General features: G+C 36.1%; 1 protein-coding gene across 1 annotated transcript; it reads left to right on the top strand.

The window, feature by feature from the left end:
• The first annotated feature begins 430 nt into the window (after nt 1-430).
• Nucleotides 431-1,292, top strand: LOC112127710. The gene has a single exon (XM_024229053.1). The coding sequence runs from the start codon at nt 470-472 to the stop codon at nt 1,127-1,129; it is 660 nt and encodes a 219-aa protein (XP_024084821.1). The 5' UTR covers nt 431-469; the 3' UTR covers nt 1,130-1,292.
• Nucleotides 1,293-21,356: the final 20,064 nt, after the last annotated feature.

Below are 21,356 nucleotides of genomic sequence, written 5' to 3'. Positions count from 1 at the left end.
TTGAATTTTTAATTTTATTAATATGATTTAAGATGTTGAATAATAACTTTTTAATTAGTACATGACAACTACCAGAATTATATGTTAATTTTACATAATAACTCTCTATTACTAGAGAATAATATAATTTTTTTTATAAAGTTATCGTTTGAGACACCGAAATTGTAGTTGCATATGAAGCCCTTCAGTAAGAAAGGAATTACCTATATGAAAGCTTACGTTTATAGATTTGTGAAAATCGTTTGATAATATAAAACTTCAAGTGTAATGTAAACCTTTAAAAATGATAAAATATTATTATCTTAATTGGCAATTTTAATCAACCAAAAAAGCCTTTGTAACAAGGTAAAACAATTAAAAACCTGTTAATCAATTTTTCTTTGATTGTCACTTGATTTGATTACTGAATTTTAGATAAAAGACTGGCGAAGCGAAGTGTTGGTCAGTATGTCATGAGTAGTCTGCAACAATGTTCCGCTTTTTAAGTATAATTTTGTTTGTGTACAGCGTTAGCTGCGATCAGGTAGTTATCAACGATGCTGTCGACCAGCTGCTCGAATCAGCAAGGGTCCTCGTGAAAGCCAAAGGCCGGGACAAAATCAAATTGCCATCGATCGATAAGACGTTCGAAAAAGTTGTTTTCAAAACGGTGAAAATCAAGGGTGAATTTCACGCGTCAGGAGGTGTCTTCGAGGATACGACGTCCCTGGTGAGGAAGGGCGACGTCACGATGAAAACCGAAGGGAACAAACTGACCCTCGGGGCGAGCCTCGGATTCAACCGAATTAACGTCGACTACAGCCACTACAGCTTTAAACTTTTGGCGCTCCACTCCGAAGGTTCGATTCACGCCTCGTGCGCCAAAAATGCTGCCACCGTTGTTCTATCCATTGTTCACAGTGGTCCGAATTGCACCGTCGAGTTGCAAAGAGCCCAGATCGATTCACTCGGCAGCTTCGACGTCAAGATGACCGGCCCGGGCGATATAAATAAACTGGGAACAGTGCTTTTTACTTGGGTTCTCAATCAATTTGATCAACTCATAACAACCGTCATTAACCTACAGTTGGAACAAACTTTGAGTGAGGCCTTAAGGAAAGTGGACCTTTGTGAAAAAATTCCGTTTTAATACTTTAAAGTCATTTATTTGCTTTTACTACAAATTATCTTCTCTAGTCGAGTAATTTCACCTGTAAAAATATTTCATAACTATCAAGGTACAAACCATTCTGAATAACAGCAGTTAAATTTATATTGAACTTATTAAAATAAATCTATCTGAATAACAATAATTCGTTTTTTATGAAAACAACATTGAAAACATGAACGTGTGCAAATGAAATAAGCATTAAAACAATAAAAACCTTTTCATTGACATACAAAGTACATATATGTTCTATCTATACTAAGGTCAATTCATTCAATTTCAGATGAAATGCCATGAATTCTGCGGAAATGTAAAACACAAAACAAACACAGAGAGTTTAGATATTTTAAATTTTTTTTTATTATTATAAGGTTTTTTAATCGGAGGATACCGACAATGAAGTCATATCAGCTCTAACGCACTCTGGGGAACGATTGGGTAGTCGATATATTGCCATCGGTCCTCTCACTTAGTCATTCACAACCAAACAAAATATGGCACATATAAACTGTACAGGAACACATTTATACATGAATTTACAATTATTATCGATAGTGAAACACCCTTGTTTCCGTTAAAGATCGGGGACCCACCAACATACTCTCGGTACTAAGGGTGTCTTTATGTCGTGTGCTTGCTTACCTGCATCCCCCTCACCAAGGCTTGGCACTTGTTGACCAACGGTAACACACGAGCAAACTTTATTGAGAAATCGTGAGATGCGGTCTGGTGTGATGTAGGTTTCAGAAAAACATTTTCTTTATCGTGCCAACGTTTCGATCTTTATTGAGATCATCTTCTGGGCCTGGGATTTACAAACATTGTTTACATTTAACAAATACATTTAGGATGTGGAAAAGCGAGTTTATACAATGCAAAATCTTTTTTTTATATTCAATCAAAGTATTTCTACTCACTCCAAAATCCAACGTATATAAACATAAAACATGAAAATCTCACTGGCACTCTCAAGAAGACACGCAAGAATGGCACAATTACACAGAAGACTTTGAGTGAGTAGAAATACTTTGATTGAATATAAAAAATATATTTTGCTTTGTATAAATTCGCATTTTTAAATAATACATTTATCTATTATTCTTCCATGTGTTGAAAGTGAATTACGTTTATTGCTCAAATTCTCGTTTATCCTGATACAATGCTAGTAGCTGTTAGAGTGTGTATAATGCTAAGCGTATTTTAGCATAAAGACAATGAATTATTAGAAAGGCAAGTAATCGACAATAGAGTGAGGCTAAAACAGCGGCATAATTAATAGCAGTGACCCCTGTTCTGTTGTCTTGGCTGCTTTTAATTTAATTTAACCCGCTCGTGCCTGGTAATGGCGGAAAACCGAACGTCCTCATTCCTCGTACTTGTGATGTACGACTTGGTGTGAAGCAAATTATCATGAGGCGTAAGTAAAAGGGTGGACACTTGCTTCACCACATTTCGGATGACGAGACATTCTGAAGTGTTTGGTCGTCGTACTGTTGGAATATTATAGGAAAAATTCTTTTTATTAGTTTCTAGTCAAAATTTTTAAGATGACATTCAAAACTGTTTTTCATAATATAAAAATATGCAATTTTGCAATATATCTTTCATTTAAATGATATTTGTGTGGGGATTAGTAACCGTTAAACGATAGTTGTTCAGAAATTGTGAGATGCGGTCTGGTGTGATGTAGGTTTTAGAAAAATATTTTCTTTATCGTGCCAACGTTTCGATCTTTATTGAGATCATCTTCAGGGCTTGAGACTTACAAACATTGTTTACATTTAACAAATAATTTAGGATGTGGAAAAATATCCTATACAAAAAAACTATATATTAAGGTATAATGTATTGTAATTTTTGTAAGATGTTGGAAGCGGCGGGACGACGCGCCGGTTCGAAGATCTTTCTTTATTTGCTTGCTTTTCTCAGCAGTATTTTCTCAAATTTATTTAATCAAAATTCCGCTTTTTAAATGTACACCACTAAGCAATTCATGAGAAGTGGTCAAGAATGAAGTAGTTTAGAAAAACACCTTTTTAATTTTTTCCTAACTTTCAACCTTTATAGGAGTAATCTTCAAAGGGGGTCTTTGCCCTGAAGATGATCCGAATAAAAATCGAAACTTTGTAAACAAAATTAAAAAGTTGTTTTTCTAAACTAACTCATTCTTGACCGCTCCTCACGAATTCAACAAACACTTAGACAACTGGTCACTAAAAAAACTGACACTGATAATAATAGTAATACTCTAATTATTCTTCTCCCCAATAGCTATTACTTTAAGAAAGGGAACCCCGATGGACAATGGGTAACCGAAACGTTACTTCATGTAAATAACATCACTGATAAAATTAAAGATTTCCTCAGAGCCGTTTCTTCATCCCTGTCCATGATGCCTAGTGTTTTCCATAATACGTTGAGTATATAAATGGCATGAAACCACATCAAAGTATAAAGATAGAGATAAAAGAGGCCTACTACACCTCGACCTCACTAGATCTATTGTGCTCCCCTGTTATTTATAACTCACTGGCCAGCTTTAGGTTATTAACCAGCTCCACAGCTTTGCCAGCGGCTCCTTAGTGTAGGATCTTGTTTGGGATTTTTCTGGTCCTAGTTGCAAGAACCTGCACCTACATAGCCCTTTAATGTGTTCTGCGGTCTCCTCCTCATCCTGGCAGTATCTGCATAGTGTTTCTTCTGTCTGTATTCCCATCGGGTGCATGTGCTTTTTAAATGGCAGTAACCAGTCAGGAATCCACCTAGGGAGTTGTAGCCCACTCAATTTGGAACTAAAGCGACGACGGGTGGTAAAATGTGGTTAAGGCTCGGGGCCATGAAAGAAGGGCACTTCTTGTCCTCATCCACGTCCCTGTCTCAATCCAGGTTCCATCACACTTTCCTGTGACCCCTCCCGACCCTTGGTTACAAGGGGGGGTTTCTGCACACTAAATAATGGTGCAGCCCTGAGGGCGTGGACCTCTCTAAAGAACAATCAGTACTCGTGAAGGCTTCGGGTCGGCATGGGCGGCGGGTGCCTATCAGAGGCACACGATGGTTAGGGTACCAGATCCTGTCTGCATAGACGGGGGAGGGTGCATAACCATCTGTAGTAAGGAATAACAGAAATGTTCCAAAATCCAGCCCCTGTTACACTGGAAATGGATTCGTAGTGGTACGTGGTGACGCCCCTGGCGGGAACTTAGAGAAGAGGCTGTCTTCTACCTGTGACTTTTGAACGAAACTTCCGTATGACCACTGTTATACATCCGGCCTCACGGGATACGGCGGATCGGACGGCACCGTATAAGCGTTGGGGACGCTATGATTATGCTGATAAGTCCTTCGAATGAGTGAGTAGTAGCGGATAGGAACGGGTAGTGAATCGGTCGCTCCTACTCGAGTATGCTTTGCACGTAGTAGGCTGAGCTCGATTGGAGGCTTTTACCGTAGGCGGTTAGCGTCCTCAACGGGGTGGTTAGCAATTCCACTTTAAACAAAACCGCGGCCGGAGCGGATCCAGTAGTTTCTACGCTAGAGAAGCCCCAAAATTCTGGGAGATAGAGTGGCCTTCTCTAGCTAGGGAGCGCGCGGGAGACCAAGCTGATGTATTTTGGCTTAGGTAGCCCTTTGCGCGTGGCTTAATGCAGACCCGACCACTCGGAAAGGGCAATCGGGGAGCGAAGTAGTATTGGGCCTTCGGGGCTGAGTTGCCTCTACACCAATGCTGCAGCAGTAACACCATTCTGTCGTATGTGGAGGTGCGTCAGCTCTCATCTTGAGAATCAAAACGTCCAATAAGGCCGAATAGGCTAGGTGCGGACGTTAAAAATCCTCATTGTCCTTTTAAGGACGACCAAGTATACGGGAAAGCATGCCCAGTCAGGAGTCAAACCATAATCCTGATTCGGTTACGGTCGCCTTCCAGTAATTCTTTTTTAAGTTTTGCAGATGATCCTTCTATGAATCTCTTCGCTTTTCTCATACCTGTGGTATTGTTCCACGTGGTTTTGGACTTATTAAGGATCCATTTTAAGATGTATCCTCTAATGTGGCAGGCTGCTAGGCCGCAGTAGGGTTCTGGGCCCAGAGAGTCCATGTCGGCTCCCTTTTTGGCGAACATGTCAAACTTTTTGTTCTCACTATGCCCCGAATGTTCAGGGATCCATGCCAGGATCATTAGTGTCGCTGACTTCCGTTCATTCCGTTCCAAACACTCTTAGCATTCGCTTCGTATGAGGCTAGTGCCCTGAGTGCTACCTGGCTGTCAGAGAAAATGGTTATCTTCCGGGAATGCATTCCTAGCCTTTTTATTTCTCTGGCGCATTGTTCAATCGCTATGATTTCAGACTGGAAAAATGTAGCATACTTACCAAGGTTTACCGTCAGTTCGGTCATGGGATTCATCCCGAAGACCCAGCTCCAGTACCCTTGTCGGTTCTGGAGTCCTCAATATGCCAGTAGAAATTTGCCTTTTGTGGTGTTCCTTGGCCTATTCTTCCCGTTCCTGTATCAGTACTTTGTACTTTTGGTAAAGTTGTACTTTGGCATATCTAGAATGACATCTGCCTGTATCTCCTCCCTCAGTTTCCATTGTTTATTTACATGACCTATCCTAGCAGATGTGGGCTGCTGTTCTGGCTTCTCCTTGGATTAAAATGTGAGTGTGGGAGGTTTAACAAAACTTCCAGAGCCGCAGTTGGCGTTGTGCTCATGGCACCAGTGACTCTGAAACATGCTTGTCTTTGGGTGCCACTTAATAGCCTTATTGTTTTGGCCTGAAGATTTTGGTCCACCACAACAACATTGCATAACATACTTTTGTATATTATGCTTTCATACATGCCACAAAATTTTATTAAAAAAAGCCATTTTAGATAAATTAAGAGAAAGGGTCAATGTGCTGGGGTAATATGCATGAGCCCTAATGCCAATTATTGTCATCATTATTGATCCATGATATCTCCTGTTTTATACAAGTAAGGATGTGAGATTCTAGATTATATCATATCTCGAAAAAACATTACGTTATTACTGTACTGATGCGTTGAAAGTGACGCCTTTGAGAATTGGTAGGTTAAAGACAGCAATCAAGGCCATATTTTCTTGTACAAACAATAATATTATAAATCTTTACCTTCAATTTGTTTTGACGTAGTACACATATTTTTGGTATTTTAAAGTTAACCTGTCCATGTTATTCTTGGGAGATTGGAAATACCTTGCGTGAACATTGAACGAAGCTGCATATATTTCAAATTATTTGATAGTGTACAACTTTTTAATCATTACAAAAGTGACAGAAACCAAAAAAATATCATTGGTTAAACTATTATAAATGTTTTTGTAAAATAAGTGATAATAAAAATGTTTTCTTATTGCTCTTTACAAAGTTATACATTGATTCACTGATTAGAAAATTATTTTGATACATACATTATAATAGATTTCAACGAGATCATTGCTTAACGAAATAGTAACTTTTGACAGATGTCGTTTTCTTTCAATGCTTGGGCGGCAACATTTTTGAGATAGACCGAAAGAAAGTTCGCTATTGCAAGTTGTTTCAGGTTTGCGATATTTTGAGCCAATACGCTCCAAAGCCAATCTGTCAATAGAAATCCAAGGCCGGAAATTTGGACGCTCAATTTTCCGAACTTCGTCACTTTGAAATCCTCCAAAGTCGTTTCACAGAGAGTCTCTCGCATTTTGATGGTGATTTTCCCGTAGACCTCGTTCTCGCCGACGCCGATGTTCAATTTACCGTGCACCGATAGAGGGAAAAGGGTTACCTTGAACTCGTGAAAGCCTAACGAAAATTCATCCAGACCGAGTGACATGCCGAGAGTGAGCGAGTCATCTCCTTCTTCCAGTTCAAGATCGCCTCTTCTTTTCAGAGTAGTCACGTTTTTTACCCAGCCTCCTTTTCCAATGATCTCACCTCGTAATAATTCAGCGTAGTTCCAGTCAAGGTGGATGTCCTTTAGTGCAACCTCTTCACTATTCCGGGCGAATTCGTAGATGAGTTCGTCGATAACTGATTCCATCCCATGTCCATCGTCTCGTTTTCTCAAAGAATGCCCCTGACTCAGGACGAACACGGAACAGACTATCAAACCGATCCTGTACATGTTGGAGACAATAAGAATAAAGGAATATCCACGATCAACCCTAACCTTTATATATAGTTCATTAAACCTAATATGACGTTTTAAAGTACTTTTTTTCTACATTAAGATAACATAGACGAAGAATTCTATCGAGTGGATTTTGAACTGCACACTCTTGAAATCATTATACAACTCTCCGATTTAAATATGCTTTGGATTGGGTAAAATATTTAAGTTTATATTTAAAAAAAATATTTTTTTTATACTTTTACCCTTATTAAACATCATTTGCAAAACTCACCTGCACAGTATTAAGTTCAAATTAACATAACTCTTTAAATTATTTTATGTGTGATTGTGAAACGCGTTTAAAGAGATAAATAAAGTTTAAATTATGAATTTTAATTAATTTTTTCTTATCTTGAATTGTTAAGAGTTAATTAAATTTTATTGTTTTTTTGATAATGACGTTAATCAATCCTGTAGCCAGTTTTACCCTTGAAAATCATTGGATTGATTACGGAAGGTTATGGATTATTTTTGCACCCGATCTTCTGTAAAATTTTCATCCTATGCAGGCGGTTGTACTGGACTCTTAACATCACAACTTTATAAAAAGTAAAAAACCTATTTATTTTGCTAGGACAGGATGGTAGACATAATTGCTTCCTCGACCAGTGCTTGCTCTGGAAACTCATAAGCATCATACAAATAACTAACACGTACATCCTTTCACGCAGTGTCGAAGTGGGTGTCCGGCAAGGCAGTATCCTTGGTCCTATTGACCGTGCAATATACACTGCAGACATTACTATCGATCCTGAACCATTGTTTCTCACATATGGAGATCCTTTTAGCATGAAGAAACCTTCAAGAACTCGACCCCTGTTTGAAACCAACAAATAACCTTACCCTGTGCTGTACCTCCTCGAACCTAATACAACACTCTCATCAACCTATTTTGTCTGCGATTTGGGACTGTACATCGAAAAAAAAATCACATTTGAATAAAAAACTAGAGCAGAACCGAAGCTATAAACTACTCAAAATACAACTTGACTCATTAAGTGGGGCTACAAATAATAACATTCTTGACAGGTTTTTATTTCTCATAAAATATGCAACGGTGATATTGTGACGAGCCTTGCAAAACTACAAAGTTGACCGAGTTAAAGCACAGATAAAGCAACCAATCACGCACCTTATCCTGATCTAACACTGATCCGAAGAACAACTATCAGCTTCTCTCCTGGGCTTGATACACCTATCCTACCTCTTTCTCATTTGAATCTCTGATAGGGACTGAGGGCGAATTAGACACGAAGTCCAGGATGTCCGGGTCGATCCCACGTCGGTCCGGTACGACCCTGTCACCATCTGGTCCGGTTCGCTTTGCGGCAAAAAATGTTCCTTTATATATAAAATTATTGTATGGGAAGAAAGTGGTGTTTTTTTGTCTCAGAATCGAATTTTTAATTTTCCTGACTTGATCAGCTCTCTTGTAATGGGATTTTTGTTATGGGTATTAGGTCAATAAATGTAACTAAATTAAAATAAGTGTTCATATGAAAATTTGTGATTTTTCTTTGTGTGGATTTGTTATTTCTAAGGAAGTCTCTCTGGACTGGAGCCCAGGACTACTCGGCGAATGGTTATTGCAATAACGTTTTCCTCAGTAAAATTTTTGGCTCAGGGAAAATACTGCATGTTGACAGAATTTTTTTTTAATTTTAATAATTGTTTATAAATTGTTCATTTAGATTATTAGTAAATCCATTAGGTTTCCTGCTCCGATTGTCCAAATAACATCTTTCAACTATTTATTCCTTATGTAAGTTACTGGTTGAGATAAAAAAGTCAGTGTCACGAGCGGGATTCGAACTCACGACCTTCGGCTAAATACGCCGCTGTTCTACCACTTCCACTTGGAACCAAACTTCCCATCTTAACCCAACCTTTAGAATTTCCCTTTTTTTTGAGAGAGAGAATTTTCTCATGTCTGTATTTTATTTGATTCTGGGCGACAAATGAAATGGCCACGGAGAGCTTTAGTGAAGATATACTTCACTTAACTTATTAAATTCATTAGATTTCGTGGTCTGATTGAGCAAATAACATTTTCCAATTAATTAATTTTTATGTAACGTATTGGTTGAGATAAAATAGATTACACGACATTTGAAAAATGGCAAAAAGGGGGGAAAATTCGAAGGTTGGATTGAGATGGAAAGTGGGTGTCTGAGTGGATCGAAGTCACGATAGGTCAAGTGGCAGAGCCGAGGCGTATCTAGCCAAAGGTCGTGGGTTCGAATCCCGCTCGTGACACTGACTTTTTTACCTTGAGCAATACCTTACATAAAGATTAGATTATTATGTTTCGGTGTATTTTTTATGTTAGTGCATATCCGGTTTATGGTATATTGGAAAAGCTGTTTAAGGAAGGTGCGTCGGTGGCCTCAACGGTTTAGGCGTTGACACAGCGTTCATCACTGTAAGGTAAAGGTCCCGGGTTCGAATCCCTGCATTCGAACCCGACATACTTACGAATGGGCTTGTCAAAAAACACCGGCACCCAGAGGGTTGATATAACTTCTACTGTTGCGCACCCTCGTAAAAAAAAGAAACAAAGTGATGTTTTTTAATTTTACTCTGTCTAGGGCGTAAATAATAAACCCTCCTGATTGTTAAGTTGGTTTTTCATTTTTATTTCCCCTTTCCATTAATGTAATTTTACTGTACATCCTTTTTTCAGTTTTGGCTTGATTATTTTGCTGACCTAGTACATTGTAAATGTAAATAACCACATTAACGGAAGAAACCTGAGTTTGACAAGGACAAGGTTTTTCAGGAAAAGTTTGATCTGAAAACACCGTATGTGGCTGGTTTCATCCTGGCAAAAACCTAGTGGCCTTGCGTGGAATGAAGTATGTAAGTCCTAAAAAATAGTTTACTCTCTTATTCTCTTTTATTTTATTAAATCTGTTTTATGGTATAAAGAAGAAAAATATTTTTAGTCCAAAAAGTCCTCATTACTACCTCCCGTCCTGGAGAACTTTGGGGATATAAAATGGGGTGGAGTCCAACTCAGTGATAATTCTTTTGCCTTGAAATATTTTTTTATGTGGAAATTTTCCCTTCGTTCCCACCAAGTTCTTCCGGGGAGCTCCAGGAATAATTTCAGTCAGTTTCCTATAATTCGCGAGGCCCGTCGCTTAATTACACTTTTAAATTAAAACCCATTTACACCCTCAATAAAAAACAGACGCCTCCTGTACCCATTATTAGTATAACCAATCTGGACTTAAGGAATCGAAATGCGTAAAATCACGTATTCAAAACTCCAAAGAATCCAGTCACTTGAGCGGATTTTTTCGAAACGTTTACAAATTTTCATAATTCTTTTCCACCCTTACATCTTCACAGACATCCAAATCCTCCAGCCTAGAGTGCTGCCACAGGAGTGGAATTAACCATTTCTCTACAATTTTGTAATAAAAAATAATAAAGATAAGAAGTTAAAGTACCATCTCGTTGCTGTAACTTAGTGTTAATTCACAGCCAAAAATTATTATTAGTGGTGTTGGTTGGCTTTCTATTAGAAAAACACAAGTAAAAATTTTAACATAGGTTAACATTATATATAGGTCAATCGTGAAAATTATAAATTTGCCATTTTTCAGCTATTTTTCGTGATGAAAAAAATGAAAAAAATTCAATGAAAACAAAATCAACATAATTTACACAATTTATAAGGCAAATAATATAATAGAGTATGCCAAATATACAGTATATTCAATATATCTAATTTATAAATAGTTGCAATTGTACTATCTTGTTATTATATTTAATAACAACATATTAAATAATTACAATGCATAACACAGTATTGCTTTCTAGCTCAGACCATATTTGACACATAGGAACTTGTCGATTTTAGAATGGATTTCTTGCCACATCATTCCTTCGCACCACGAAAAAAAGAAGAGAAAGCTTTGGTGAAACCTCAATAAAACTATGAAGTATTAAAACAAAAGTTTGTATAGTATTTGTACTAAACGAGAACTGCAACAAGCACATAAATCTAACTTTTTAAAGACAACGTCTCTAATAAAAACTTTGGAAATTCACATGTAGATAAACACACACATACAAAGATAATGAGGTTTAAAGTATTGTGTACACTAAATTTTATTAGATTTTAATTAACTAGTTAGATTTCATTTGGATAATTTTGAAAGGAAAAATTTTATTCGCCTTCTTTAAAGGATGAAACTCAATTTTACTTTGCAGCAATTAAATTTAGTGTCCTTTTGACCAAATTACTTCTTTCAATTAATTAATCTGTTTACGTAAGGTTTTGGTTGAAATGAAAAAGCTAGTTCCCGAGCGGGATTCGAACCCAGCCTGTCTTACGTAAAAAGATAAATTAATTTACCTTGAAGTTTGAAAATGTGTGTATTCGTTGTTATTAAAAAAAAAAGGAAAAACAATAAATAGAAATAACAATGGTTTAATGAAGGATTTATTAAAATGCGCTTTAAAAATATATATTTGATCTGGTTTTTGAAACAAAATAGCCTCAAAACAAATAATATCACGTTTTGTTTGAGGATTTACAAAATTCAACAATTGTCTTAACTCTACTTTCGTCAACAGTATGGTCCGTTGTGGGTCACAGTTTACCACCAGCCGCCTGTAAGTAGAATATGATTAAGTTTAATGGTTATGCCGTGGTGGTTCCAGAATGTGTGGCAAAAGAAGAGTTAATAAATTATTGTCAATACCTCCACCGCCTCCACCGCCGCTGGACCATCCTCCTCCACTGGGTTTCCATCCACCCCCGCCTCCTCCAGATTTCCATCCGCCGCCGCCACCTCCGGATTTCCACCCGCCACCTCCTCCTCCGGATTTCCATCCACCTCCGCCTCCTCCTCCGGATTTCCACCCGCCACCTCCTCCTCCGGATTGCCAACCGCCACCACCTCCTCCTCCGGATTGCCAACCGCCACCGCCGCCTCCGCCGGATTTCCATCCGCCACCTCCTCCGCTGGGTTTCCATCCTCCTCCTCCGCCACCAGACCATCCTCCATGCCCTCCACCTCCTCCGCCTCCTCCTCCAGACCACCCTCCGTGCCCGCCACCTCCTCCTCCTCCTTTGATTGTTATGATCTTAACGACAGCATGTTGGGTTTTGCCACCCCCACCGTAGCCACCGCCGCCGCCACTTTGCCATCCTCCCCCGCCACCTCCGCCTCCACTCTTCCAACCTCCTCCTCCACTTGACCAGCCCCCTCCTCCACCGCCACTTGACCAGCCCCCTCCTCCACCGCCACTTGACCAGCCACCTTTGCCCTTTGACCGACCTAAAAAAAAAGACAGTGATTAGTATATTGTTTATTATTTCCTCCGCGTTTATCCAATATGGTACATTGACTACATATAATCTTTTTGAAGAACATACTCACGCCACCATTTATCATTTCTATCAATTGCTAGTTCAAGCAGTAATGTATTATACGCAACTTATCAAAACTTGGTAAATCTGAACGACAAAAAAATAAATTTAATTATTCAGAAATCGTGAGATGCGGTCTGGTGTGATGTAGGTTTCAGAAAAACATTTTCTTTATCGTGCCAACGTTTCGATCTTTATTGAGATCATCTTCAGGGCTCAAAGTGTTTGTCTTCTGTGTAAATTTTGAGCCCTGAAGATGATCTCAATAAAGATCGAAACGTTGACACGATAAAGAAAATGTTTTTCTGAAACCTACATCACACCAGACCGCATCTCACGATTTCTGAATAATTATCGATTAACGGTCACTAATCACCACTTCCGATTAAATTAGATAAAAAGTTAAAAAAAGAAGTAACTAAATGTGAGTCGGAACTATATTTTTAAAAAGATTGAACAACCCACTCACACCACCAGTAATCAGCACGCAAAAGAATTCGTAAAATTCCTCACTACTTCAAACCGAATTTATTTTTTCGCCTCTTCAAATGTGTATTTCTTATTGATTTTACTTTTATCAGTTCTCACTGATTACTATGTAAAACTAAGTTTCTAATGTACAACTTCTCGGTCATAGGTACAACATTAAATCCGCTGCAAGCCCGAATCGCTGTAGGAACGAGCGGTTGTTTCTGTACCTTTTGAAGCCTTATGTCGGCTCGAAGGTTAATCTAAAAAGAATATTGGAAGTTCGATAATTTAACGTAGCACAAGAATTGTCGGTTATCGATCGAGAAATGTATCCATTCAGCAGTCCACTATCCAAGGAAGCCCTGTTTTTGTTATCTTCTAAGAAAGAGATAAAACTCTTGTGTCGAATGCCAGCACAGCATGAATAATTTAAAAACTTACAACCAATTGCAAAATAAAAACCTTTTCATTCAGTATTTTTATATTATGTTCGTGTTGATTTGTTGTGTTTAACCGTCACGAAAAATCTCAAATTTAAAGATTTTAAGGCAGCTGTTGAAAAGTACGATTTGCAATATCGACAATCTGCGTGGAATACATAATTTCGATAACTAGCATTGCCTGGTATACATTATGGCTTGAAATCAGGATCACTGCAAAACCAGTTAATGAGTACACACCTTTTAATGATATAGTTAAAACACTCACTCTTTCTCTATTTTTTATCAATAAACATTGTCTTAAAACTAATTCTCTTAAGTACGACTTGACTTAAATAAAAGTTAATTATGTACCTGACAAAGATTCGTTGATGACCAGCGTCAAGACGAGCGCACAGCAAAACACCTGTAAAACATTTCCAGCAAAATTACTCGTACGAATAAGGAAAAAAAATCGGCCGAGAAAGGAACGACAATGGGAAAAAGGAAACGCCGCGTAACAGAAGTCACATTTCTGACGGGACGAAATAAGGCTCACAATCAGATTGGTCACACCTCGTGAGTGCGGGTTACCGAAACACATTCGACATAACCCATTTTTCTTCCTTCTCGAAAAAAAAAGATTTTTTTTTCTCAACTAAATCGAAAACTATAAAATGAGTTGAAAGCGGAAATTACTTAGGAAGCGTTTTAAGAACCGACAGGGAGAGTTTATGTGATAATAATAACGTAATTCCTGCCTAAGAGAAGTACTTAACGTCCATCTACTCTTCTGGTACTGCAGAGGAACGGGTTAAAACAATACTTTTGCCATATGACTAAAAATTTTAATGGGCTGCTCTGGTCTCCAGTTAACGGGGAAAATTCTCTCTTTGAAGTACGATTGAGCCTACTAAGATCAGGCCCTAACCTGTTAACATACATGAATCAGCCCATCAGTTAATGGGGCTGAAATAAAAATTATTTTAACTTGTCTAATAGTCTCATAGTATAAATAAAATATATATAAATATTGTCTGCTTTTAATCATATTCAATTTATGGTAATAAAATATTTTAGTAAATTTATTTAATAGGTTATGAATATATTTGTAAACTAATCAATGAATTAATAAATTTATATATTAAATTATTATGTATTATGTTATGAATAAATCATTTTTATTCGGAAATTTTAATTTTGATTATTACAGTTCTACATTTTTTTAAAACTGTTTACGGTTTAAGTTTTTCTGTTGAACTTTGCCCAAACAAAATTAAATTTTTAAATGTATGTAAAGTTCCAATCTTCGTAGAGGTCATTAGACAGGTGAAAACAAAGAAGACTAAATGGGAGTAACATATAATTAACAATTAATGTAATAAAATGATGCCAGCATACTATGGCCATGTGCTCCATAACCTTAATCCCAAAACGCTTTTACAATAGTTTTCCATGTTAATCTTTTTCTTCAATCTTGGGAGAGTATGTTTATCATTTTATTGCATTAATTGTTAATTGTATGTTATTGCAAATTTATTTGAATTCGTTATAAAATAAGCCCTGATGATGGCACTATAAGGTGCCGAAAGCTAGGTGAACCCAGCATTTAGTCTTCTTTTTTCATATGTCTAATGACCTCTAGGAAGATTGGAATCCTACATAGATTATCTGAAGGTCGATCAACAAACATCATATTTATCAGTATATTATGCATTTATGGAATGGAGCAACTACGCCCCCCCACCCCAAAAAAAAGTTTCTCCTCATCGTGTCTAAAATATTGAAATATATATTTTCCAAAATGAAATGGACTTTTTGAGAAAAAGTATATTTTTTCAGGAAATCGATTTGGCGAAAGAAAAGGATTAAATATGATAGATATGTACAAAGAAAATTTATACTGTGTTTGAAAATTGAACTTTGACACCGCCCATTTAACGATATCATCGTAGATAAATTGTACGTAAATGGAATTTGAGAGTTGGCAATAGTCTTATCAAATTTCTTTTCTTAAAGAGCGTAGCCAGAGGTTAAAGTTGTAAATTATTACATCCGGTGACATAATTGTAATATATGGGCACCCTCAGGGTCTTAACTGGATCCGAACCTGTTTATAATATTTGTATATAACCTAAAAAAAATTTCTTAATAATGAAACGATATATAATGTATTCAAATTGACGACCAATTATGGATTTTAAAGGAAAAAATGGGAGAAAACTAAATTTACGTGGGGAAAGATGGGTTTTCGGATGTACAACTGTTTGTTCTTCTTTTTATTGTAACTCCACGTCTACCCAATGAATCTGAATTTTATTATGAATTTCATTTTCAAGAGTCCTTGAATTCTGGTTAAACGACAAAAATCTAGAATTTTACTGTATGTCAGCGAGTTTCACAGTTTGGTCAGAAATAGACAAAAAGGTTGCCAATTTTCAGTGTAATTTTTCCAACATCTATTTGATCTATTACATTTACATCTATTACATAATTTTATTTTATTATTCTACAAAATACCATAAAAGTTTTTTAATTATGTTGAATAGTTATTGAGAAAAGCTTACCAGAATGTTAAAAATGATAACTATTTCAAGAGATTTTATGATCGAGTTCGATTTTTTCCTGATACTATAAAATCTACACCATGATAACGTTACACGTCGATTCTTCTTGCAGTACGGTGTTCGATTATGTTTTCAAAAAGAAGTTATTTTTATAACAGAATTTAGATATAAGAAAAGAGCTATATTTTGAAGGTTAGATGTTCATCACTAGGACACTAGATTCGCCAATTAAAAAAAAAAAAAAATTAAAAACACTTGGAAAGCTTCAAATCTACATGGATAAGTTTCATTCTGCAATAAAAACGATTCAGTTTAATTTACAATAAACAAAACTATTATTTTGTTCTAAAAACCGATCTCAACTTCCTTAATTAATTTTGAAGCCATATCCTTTTTGATAAACGGGTTTTGATGAAAATTTAATAAATGTAGAAGTAAATAAACATACAAAAATGTAAAACCAAAAAAATTGAAAGTCAACAACCGCAAGAAATTTAGATTCACGAGGTTTTGTCATGGACATCCATGTATCACAAATATGTTCGAATTTGTCTTCTTTCTACTCCTTATGTCAAAAAAAGAATATCTCCTCAAATTGTAAAAAAAAAACTCATGGCTTTAGGATAGACATGCATTATGCATATGATTTAAGACATTGGGATTGTTCAACCTTCTGCTGGAATCTCAAAATTCCGTAGGGTTAATGAGGTTCAGACAACAAAATTTTATAATAATTTTACAAATAAAATAATTAATCTTGATTTTAAAATTTCGAAAATACAGAATTGGCTGGTGCTTTCTCTGGAATTCATGTGTGGTACGTATCAGAAAATATTATTAAATTATTTGTTAAAATTGTTTTATTATTAATTCAATTATTCAATATTCAGTTATGTTAAATAATAGTATTAAACTGATAGTGAAGTAAATCTTATCGATTATATTAAAAAGGGTTCGATAATAAAATATCTTTTAAATAAAAGGAAAGGCTAACTTTCAAATAAGCTACAACGCTGCCACAAAACGAGCTTAGCTTAATTACCAAAAGCACCAGCGAAATTCGGCTAAAATGGAAAACAACTCACCTTCATGTCTTAAACTTTCAACGAGAAAAGTGTTTGACTTACTATCCCTGGCATCTGCTTTTATATACTTTCACCGTGGGTCCAGGTGAAAAGGAGGGGAACGGAAAAACTGAATGAACGACTCCCTCTTCCAGGTAGTCGAGAATCCAGAGAATAGTACTACTCCATTAGGGCAATTGTTATTCGAGGGTTAGAACGGTTCAGTTGAAAATCCGACCCCATAAAATGGCAATAAAGATGAATTTTCTTCGGTTTATATCACCCTAAACTTGAGTTTATAACAGTTGGGATTAAGGAGATTGGTCGGTCCGTCTGGCAGTGCTAGGTCGTACTTATTTTATTTCCGAATATCTTGTTCACACTACATTCAATATACACTCGTAGCGTAAATTAACCTATTTTTTAAACTAAATTTTGACCAATACAAACCCCTAAATTATCCGTAAAAACCAAAATACATTTTAATATTAAAGACAAAGTTTATCATTTTTCCGCAAGATGAAATAAAAATTTGAAAAAATATTTTACGATTTTAACCAACAAATAAAAAATCTGTCCGAATATATCGTAAGTACTTTTTATATTAAGTCTGCTTCGCTGTTGCGGTAAGTAACATACATTTTAAATAAATCTGTTTATCTTGGAGTTTGGAATATGTTCAACTAAACCGTACCAGATTTAGGTTCGTTTAAATTTACTTTTCCGACTAAATTAAAAATTATGGATATGTATATTTGTGATACATGTTAAACTGTAATTGCTTGTTAAATGACCAAATATTGAAGGTGGCCAAACGCAGAACGTGTTTAGCGGTCCAACACAGCGAGGATAAACGCACCAAAAATGATATCTTTCTTACGTACTTTTTGTATAATAAATTTCGATCACTTCGGAAAAAAATCACTAATAAAATCGACTGTTTTAACTTGAAAAATTAATTCTTAAATATATTTTTACATTTCGTTAGCAAATTCATCTAATAAAGTGTCTTGTTAAATAAATTACGTGTTTATTAAATCCTGTTTTTACTAATTAATTGTTAACAAAATCTATTGTTTCTCATATATTTTCGGTTTTTTTCCAAACGAAAACTTTATTTTACAAGGCATTCAAACAATTTTCAATAATTTCAATAATAACTTTTTTCATACTTGTAATCATAAAATAATTTTAAGTGAAATGTTAATTTTTATACTAGAAATAATAATATTAATGAATTTGTTAACAAGTTCCTCAAGTCACATACTCATGCCGTTAATAGAAAACAGAAATAGAGAATGAGACAGAGAACGCGACAGATAGAGAATGAGAGATTGAAAGACTGACTAAGTTAAAAAAAGTATGGGGGAGAGTGGCAAAAAAAAAGAGAAAGAGAGAGAGAGAATGATAGATAAATAGATAGAGAGAGAGAGATAAAGAGAGAGAGAGAAAGAGAGAAAGATAGAGAGAGAGAGAGAGAGAGAGAGAGAGCGAGAGAGGGAGAAACAAACAGAGGGNTCGAGAGAGAGAGAGAGAGAGAGAGAGAGAGAGAGAGAGAGAGTGAAGACTGAGAGATTAAAAGAGAGTATGGGAAAGTGACATAGAGAGAGAGACAGATAAAGAGAGAAAGAGAGAGAAAGAAAGAGAGAGAGAGACAGATAAAGAGAGAAAGAGAGAGAAAGAAAGAGAGAGAGTGAGAGAGAGAAAGAGAGATAGGGAGATAGAGATAGAGATAGAAATTGAGATAGAGAAAGAGTGAGGGAGAGAGTGAATGAGTGAGAGCGATGGTGAGAAGGGGAAGAGAGAGAGAGAGAGAGAGAGAGAGAGAGAGAAGACTGAGAGATTAAAAGAGAGTATGGAAAAGTGACATAGAGAGAGACAGATAGGGGGAGAAAGAGAGAGAGAATGAGAGAGAGAAAGAGAGATAGGGAGATAGAGATAGAGATAGAGAAAGAGTGAGAAAGAGAGTGAGTGAGTGAGAGCGATGGTGAGAAGGGGAAGAGAGAGAAATTGAAGACTGAGAGATTAAAAGAGAGTATGGGAATGTAAGAGAGAGAAAGAGAGAGATAGAGATTGAGAGAGAGAGATTTTAATTGTCTCAACCATGAAGTAAATATTAGATAGATTGTCAAAGATCAATATACTTAATATATGAAACCACCATGGTTACAAAAATATATCACTGTGTTAAAGAAATAAATATTTTATGATAAATAAATAAATGTAAGTACATTTTTTTTAAATTTGCCTGCGCTATAAAAGGTTTGTGGACGAGATTTTTATACATCTAAAGCCTTATTCTCACGGCATATTGTGGTTTCTTGAACTTGTATGCTTTTCAATATTTATAAATCATAATAGAATACTATACTTGCGTCGACCTTTAAATCAAAACAGACTTCATTAAAAAAATATAGCAATGGGCGACTAGTGGCTGCTCGAGATACGCCAAGCAACACGCCGTCTGGAAAAAAGTTTAGGTTTGAACTTTTCATATAGAACATTATAATTATTTGAAATGACTATGTTGTTCAAGCGAAGTTACAAGCTCGTCTCTCAACATGAATAGTAATAGTTATGATTTTTCTACAATACGATAGCTTTTGCTTATTTCATTCGACTTTTAGTCTGTTAGAGGTTCATGATCCTGTACGATATTTATACTTTTAAATTGAAAAAGTTTACAAAAAGGTTGAAAGGTTTACAACATATTTTACAATTGATACACGTTAGTATACAAATGTAAGAGAGATTCAAAAATTTTAAATCGATAACGTGAAATAAACAACGCAAATTTGTACAAAAAAATACAGGAGTGCGTAAATAATTGAGAGTGAGAATTACACGGTTGAATTGACGGGCTGGAACAAAAGGGCTGGAGTGGCATAGCGAAACAGAGAATAATTTTCATGGAATATGTAACAAACGACAATTGAAGATGTATAATTTTGAGTAAAAAAAATTATTGCGGAAAGGATAACTTTTTCTCGATGGTTACGAAACATTCAGAGATTGAAACATGAGCAAAGTAAGTCCAGACTCTAAATTTTATCTATCAATGTTAAACTGAGTTTATGTGATATTTAGGATTGCTTAAGTAATAACATGGCTTACCTATCGGTCGATTTATATAGCAGAAAATACGTATAGACGTGAAAGCATCAAACAGTACTGTCTTATATTTTTACTCAACTAAATAAACATAATATACAAATTAATTAAGGTTTTTAATTGAGATAAAAAAGTCAGTGTCACGAGCGGGATTCGAACTCACGATCTTCGGCTAAATACGCCGTTGCTCTACCACATGAGCTATCGTGACCTCGATCCACTCGGACACTAACGTCCCATCTCAACCCCACCTTTTGAATTTTCCCTCCTTTTTGCCATTTTTCAAATGCCGTGTAATCGGATTGGATTGTCGGCGATAAATGAAATGCCCACGGAGAGCTTTAGTGAAGTATACATCATTTTAAATCATTAAATTCACTAATTTCGTGATCCACTTGACCAATTAATATAATACAATTAATTAAGGTTTTTAATTGAGATAAAAAAGTCAATGGCACGAGCGGGATTCGAACCCACGATCTTCGGCTAGATACGCCGCTGCTCTACCACTTGAGCAATCGTGACCTCGAACCACTCGGACACTAAAATGGGAAAAATGGCAAAAAGGAGAGAAAATTCAAATGCTGGGGTTGAGACGGGAAGTTAGTGACCGAGTTGATCGAGGTCACGATTTATTATTTTACACGATTTAGTTATTTATGCCAGGTTAAAAAAAAACGACTGATTTATTAAACAATACTTTGAAATACAAAACGAACGCAGAAAAAAATGTAAAATAATTTTGTAAAATATCATTTTTATTAATTAAGGTTTTTAATTGAGATAAAAAAGTCAGTGACACGAGCGGGATTAAAAATACACCGAAACATAATAATCTAATCTTTATGTAAGGTATTGCTCAAGGTAAAAAAAGTCAGTGTCACGAGCGGAATTCGAACCCACGACCTTCGGCTTGATACGCCGCTGCTCTACCACTTGAGCTATTGTGACCTCGAACCACTCGGACACTAAAATGGGAAAAATGGCAAAAAGGAGAGAAAATTCAAATTTC

The sequence above is a fragment of the Cimex lectularius genome, unplaced genomic scaffold (assembly GCF_000648675.2).
Source record: "Cimex lectularius strain Harlan isolate CLEC.00 unplaced genomic scaffold, Clec_2.1 scaffold123, whole genome shotgun sequence".
In the NCBI taxonomy this organism is placed as follows: domain Eukaryota; kingdom Metazoa; phylum Arthropoda; class Insecta; order Hemiptera; family Cimicidae; genus Cimex; species Cimex lectularius.
The sequence above is the reverse complement of the archived record's forward strand: the minus strand, read 5'-3'. Positions and strand labels throughout refer to the sequence as shown.

Bases quoted from the DNA above. Each gene is read 5' to 3' on its own strand.
- LOC112127710 (XM_024229053.1), top strand. From the start codon at position 470: ATGTTCCGCTTTTTAAGTATAATTTTGTTTGTGTACAGCGTTAGCTGC.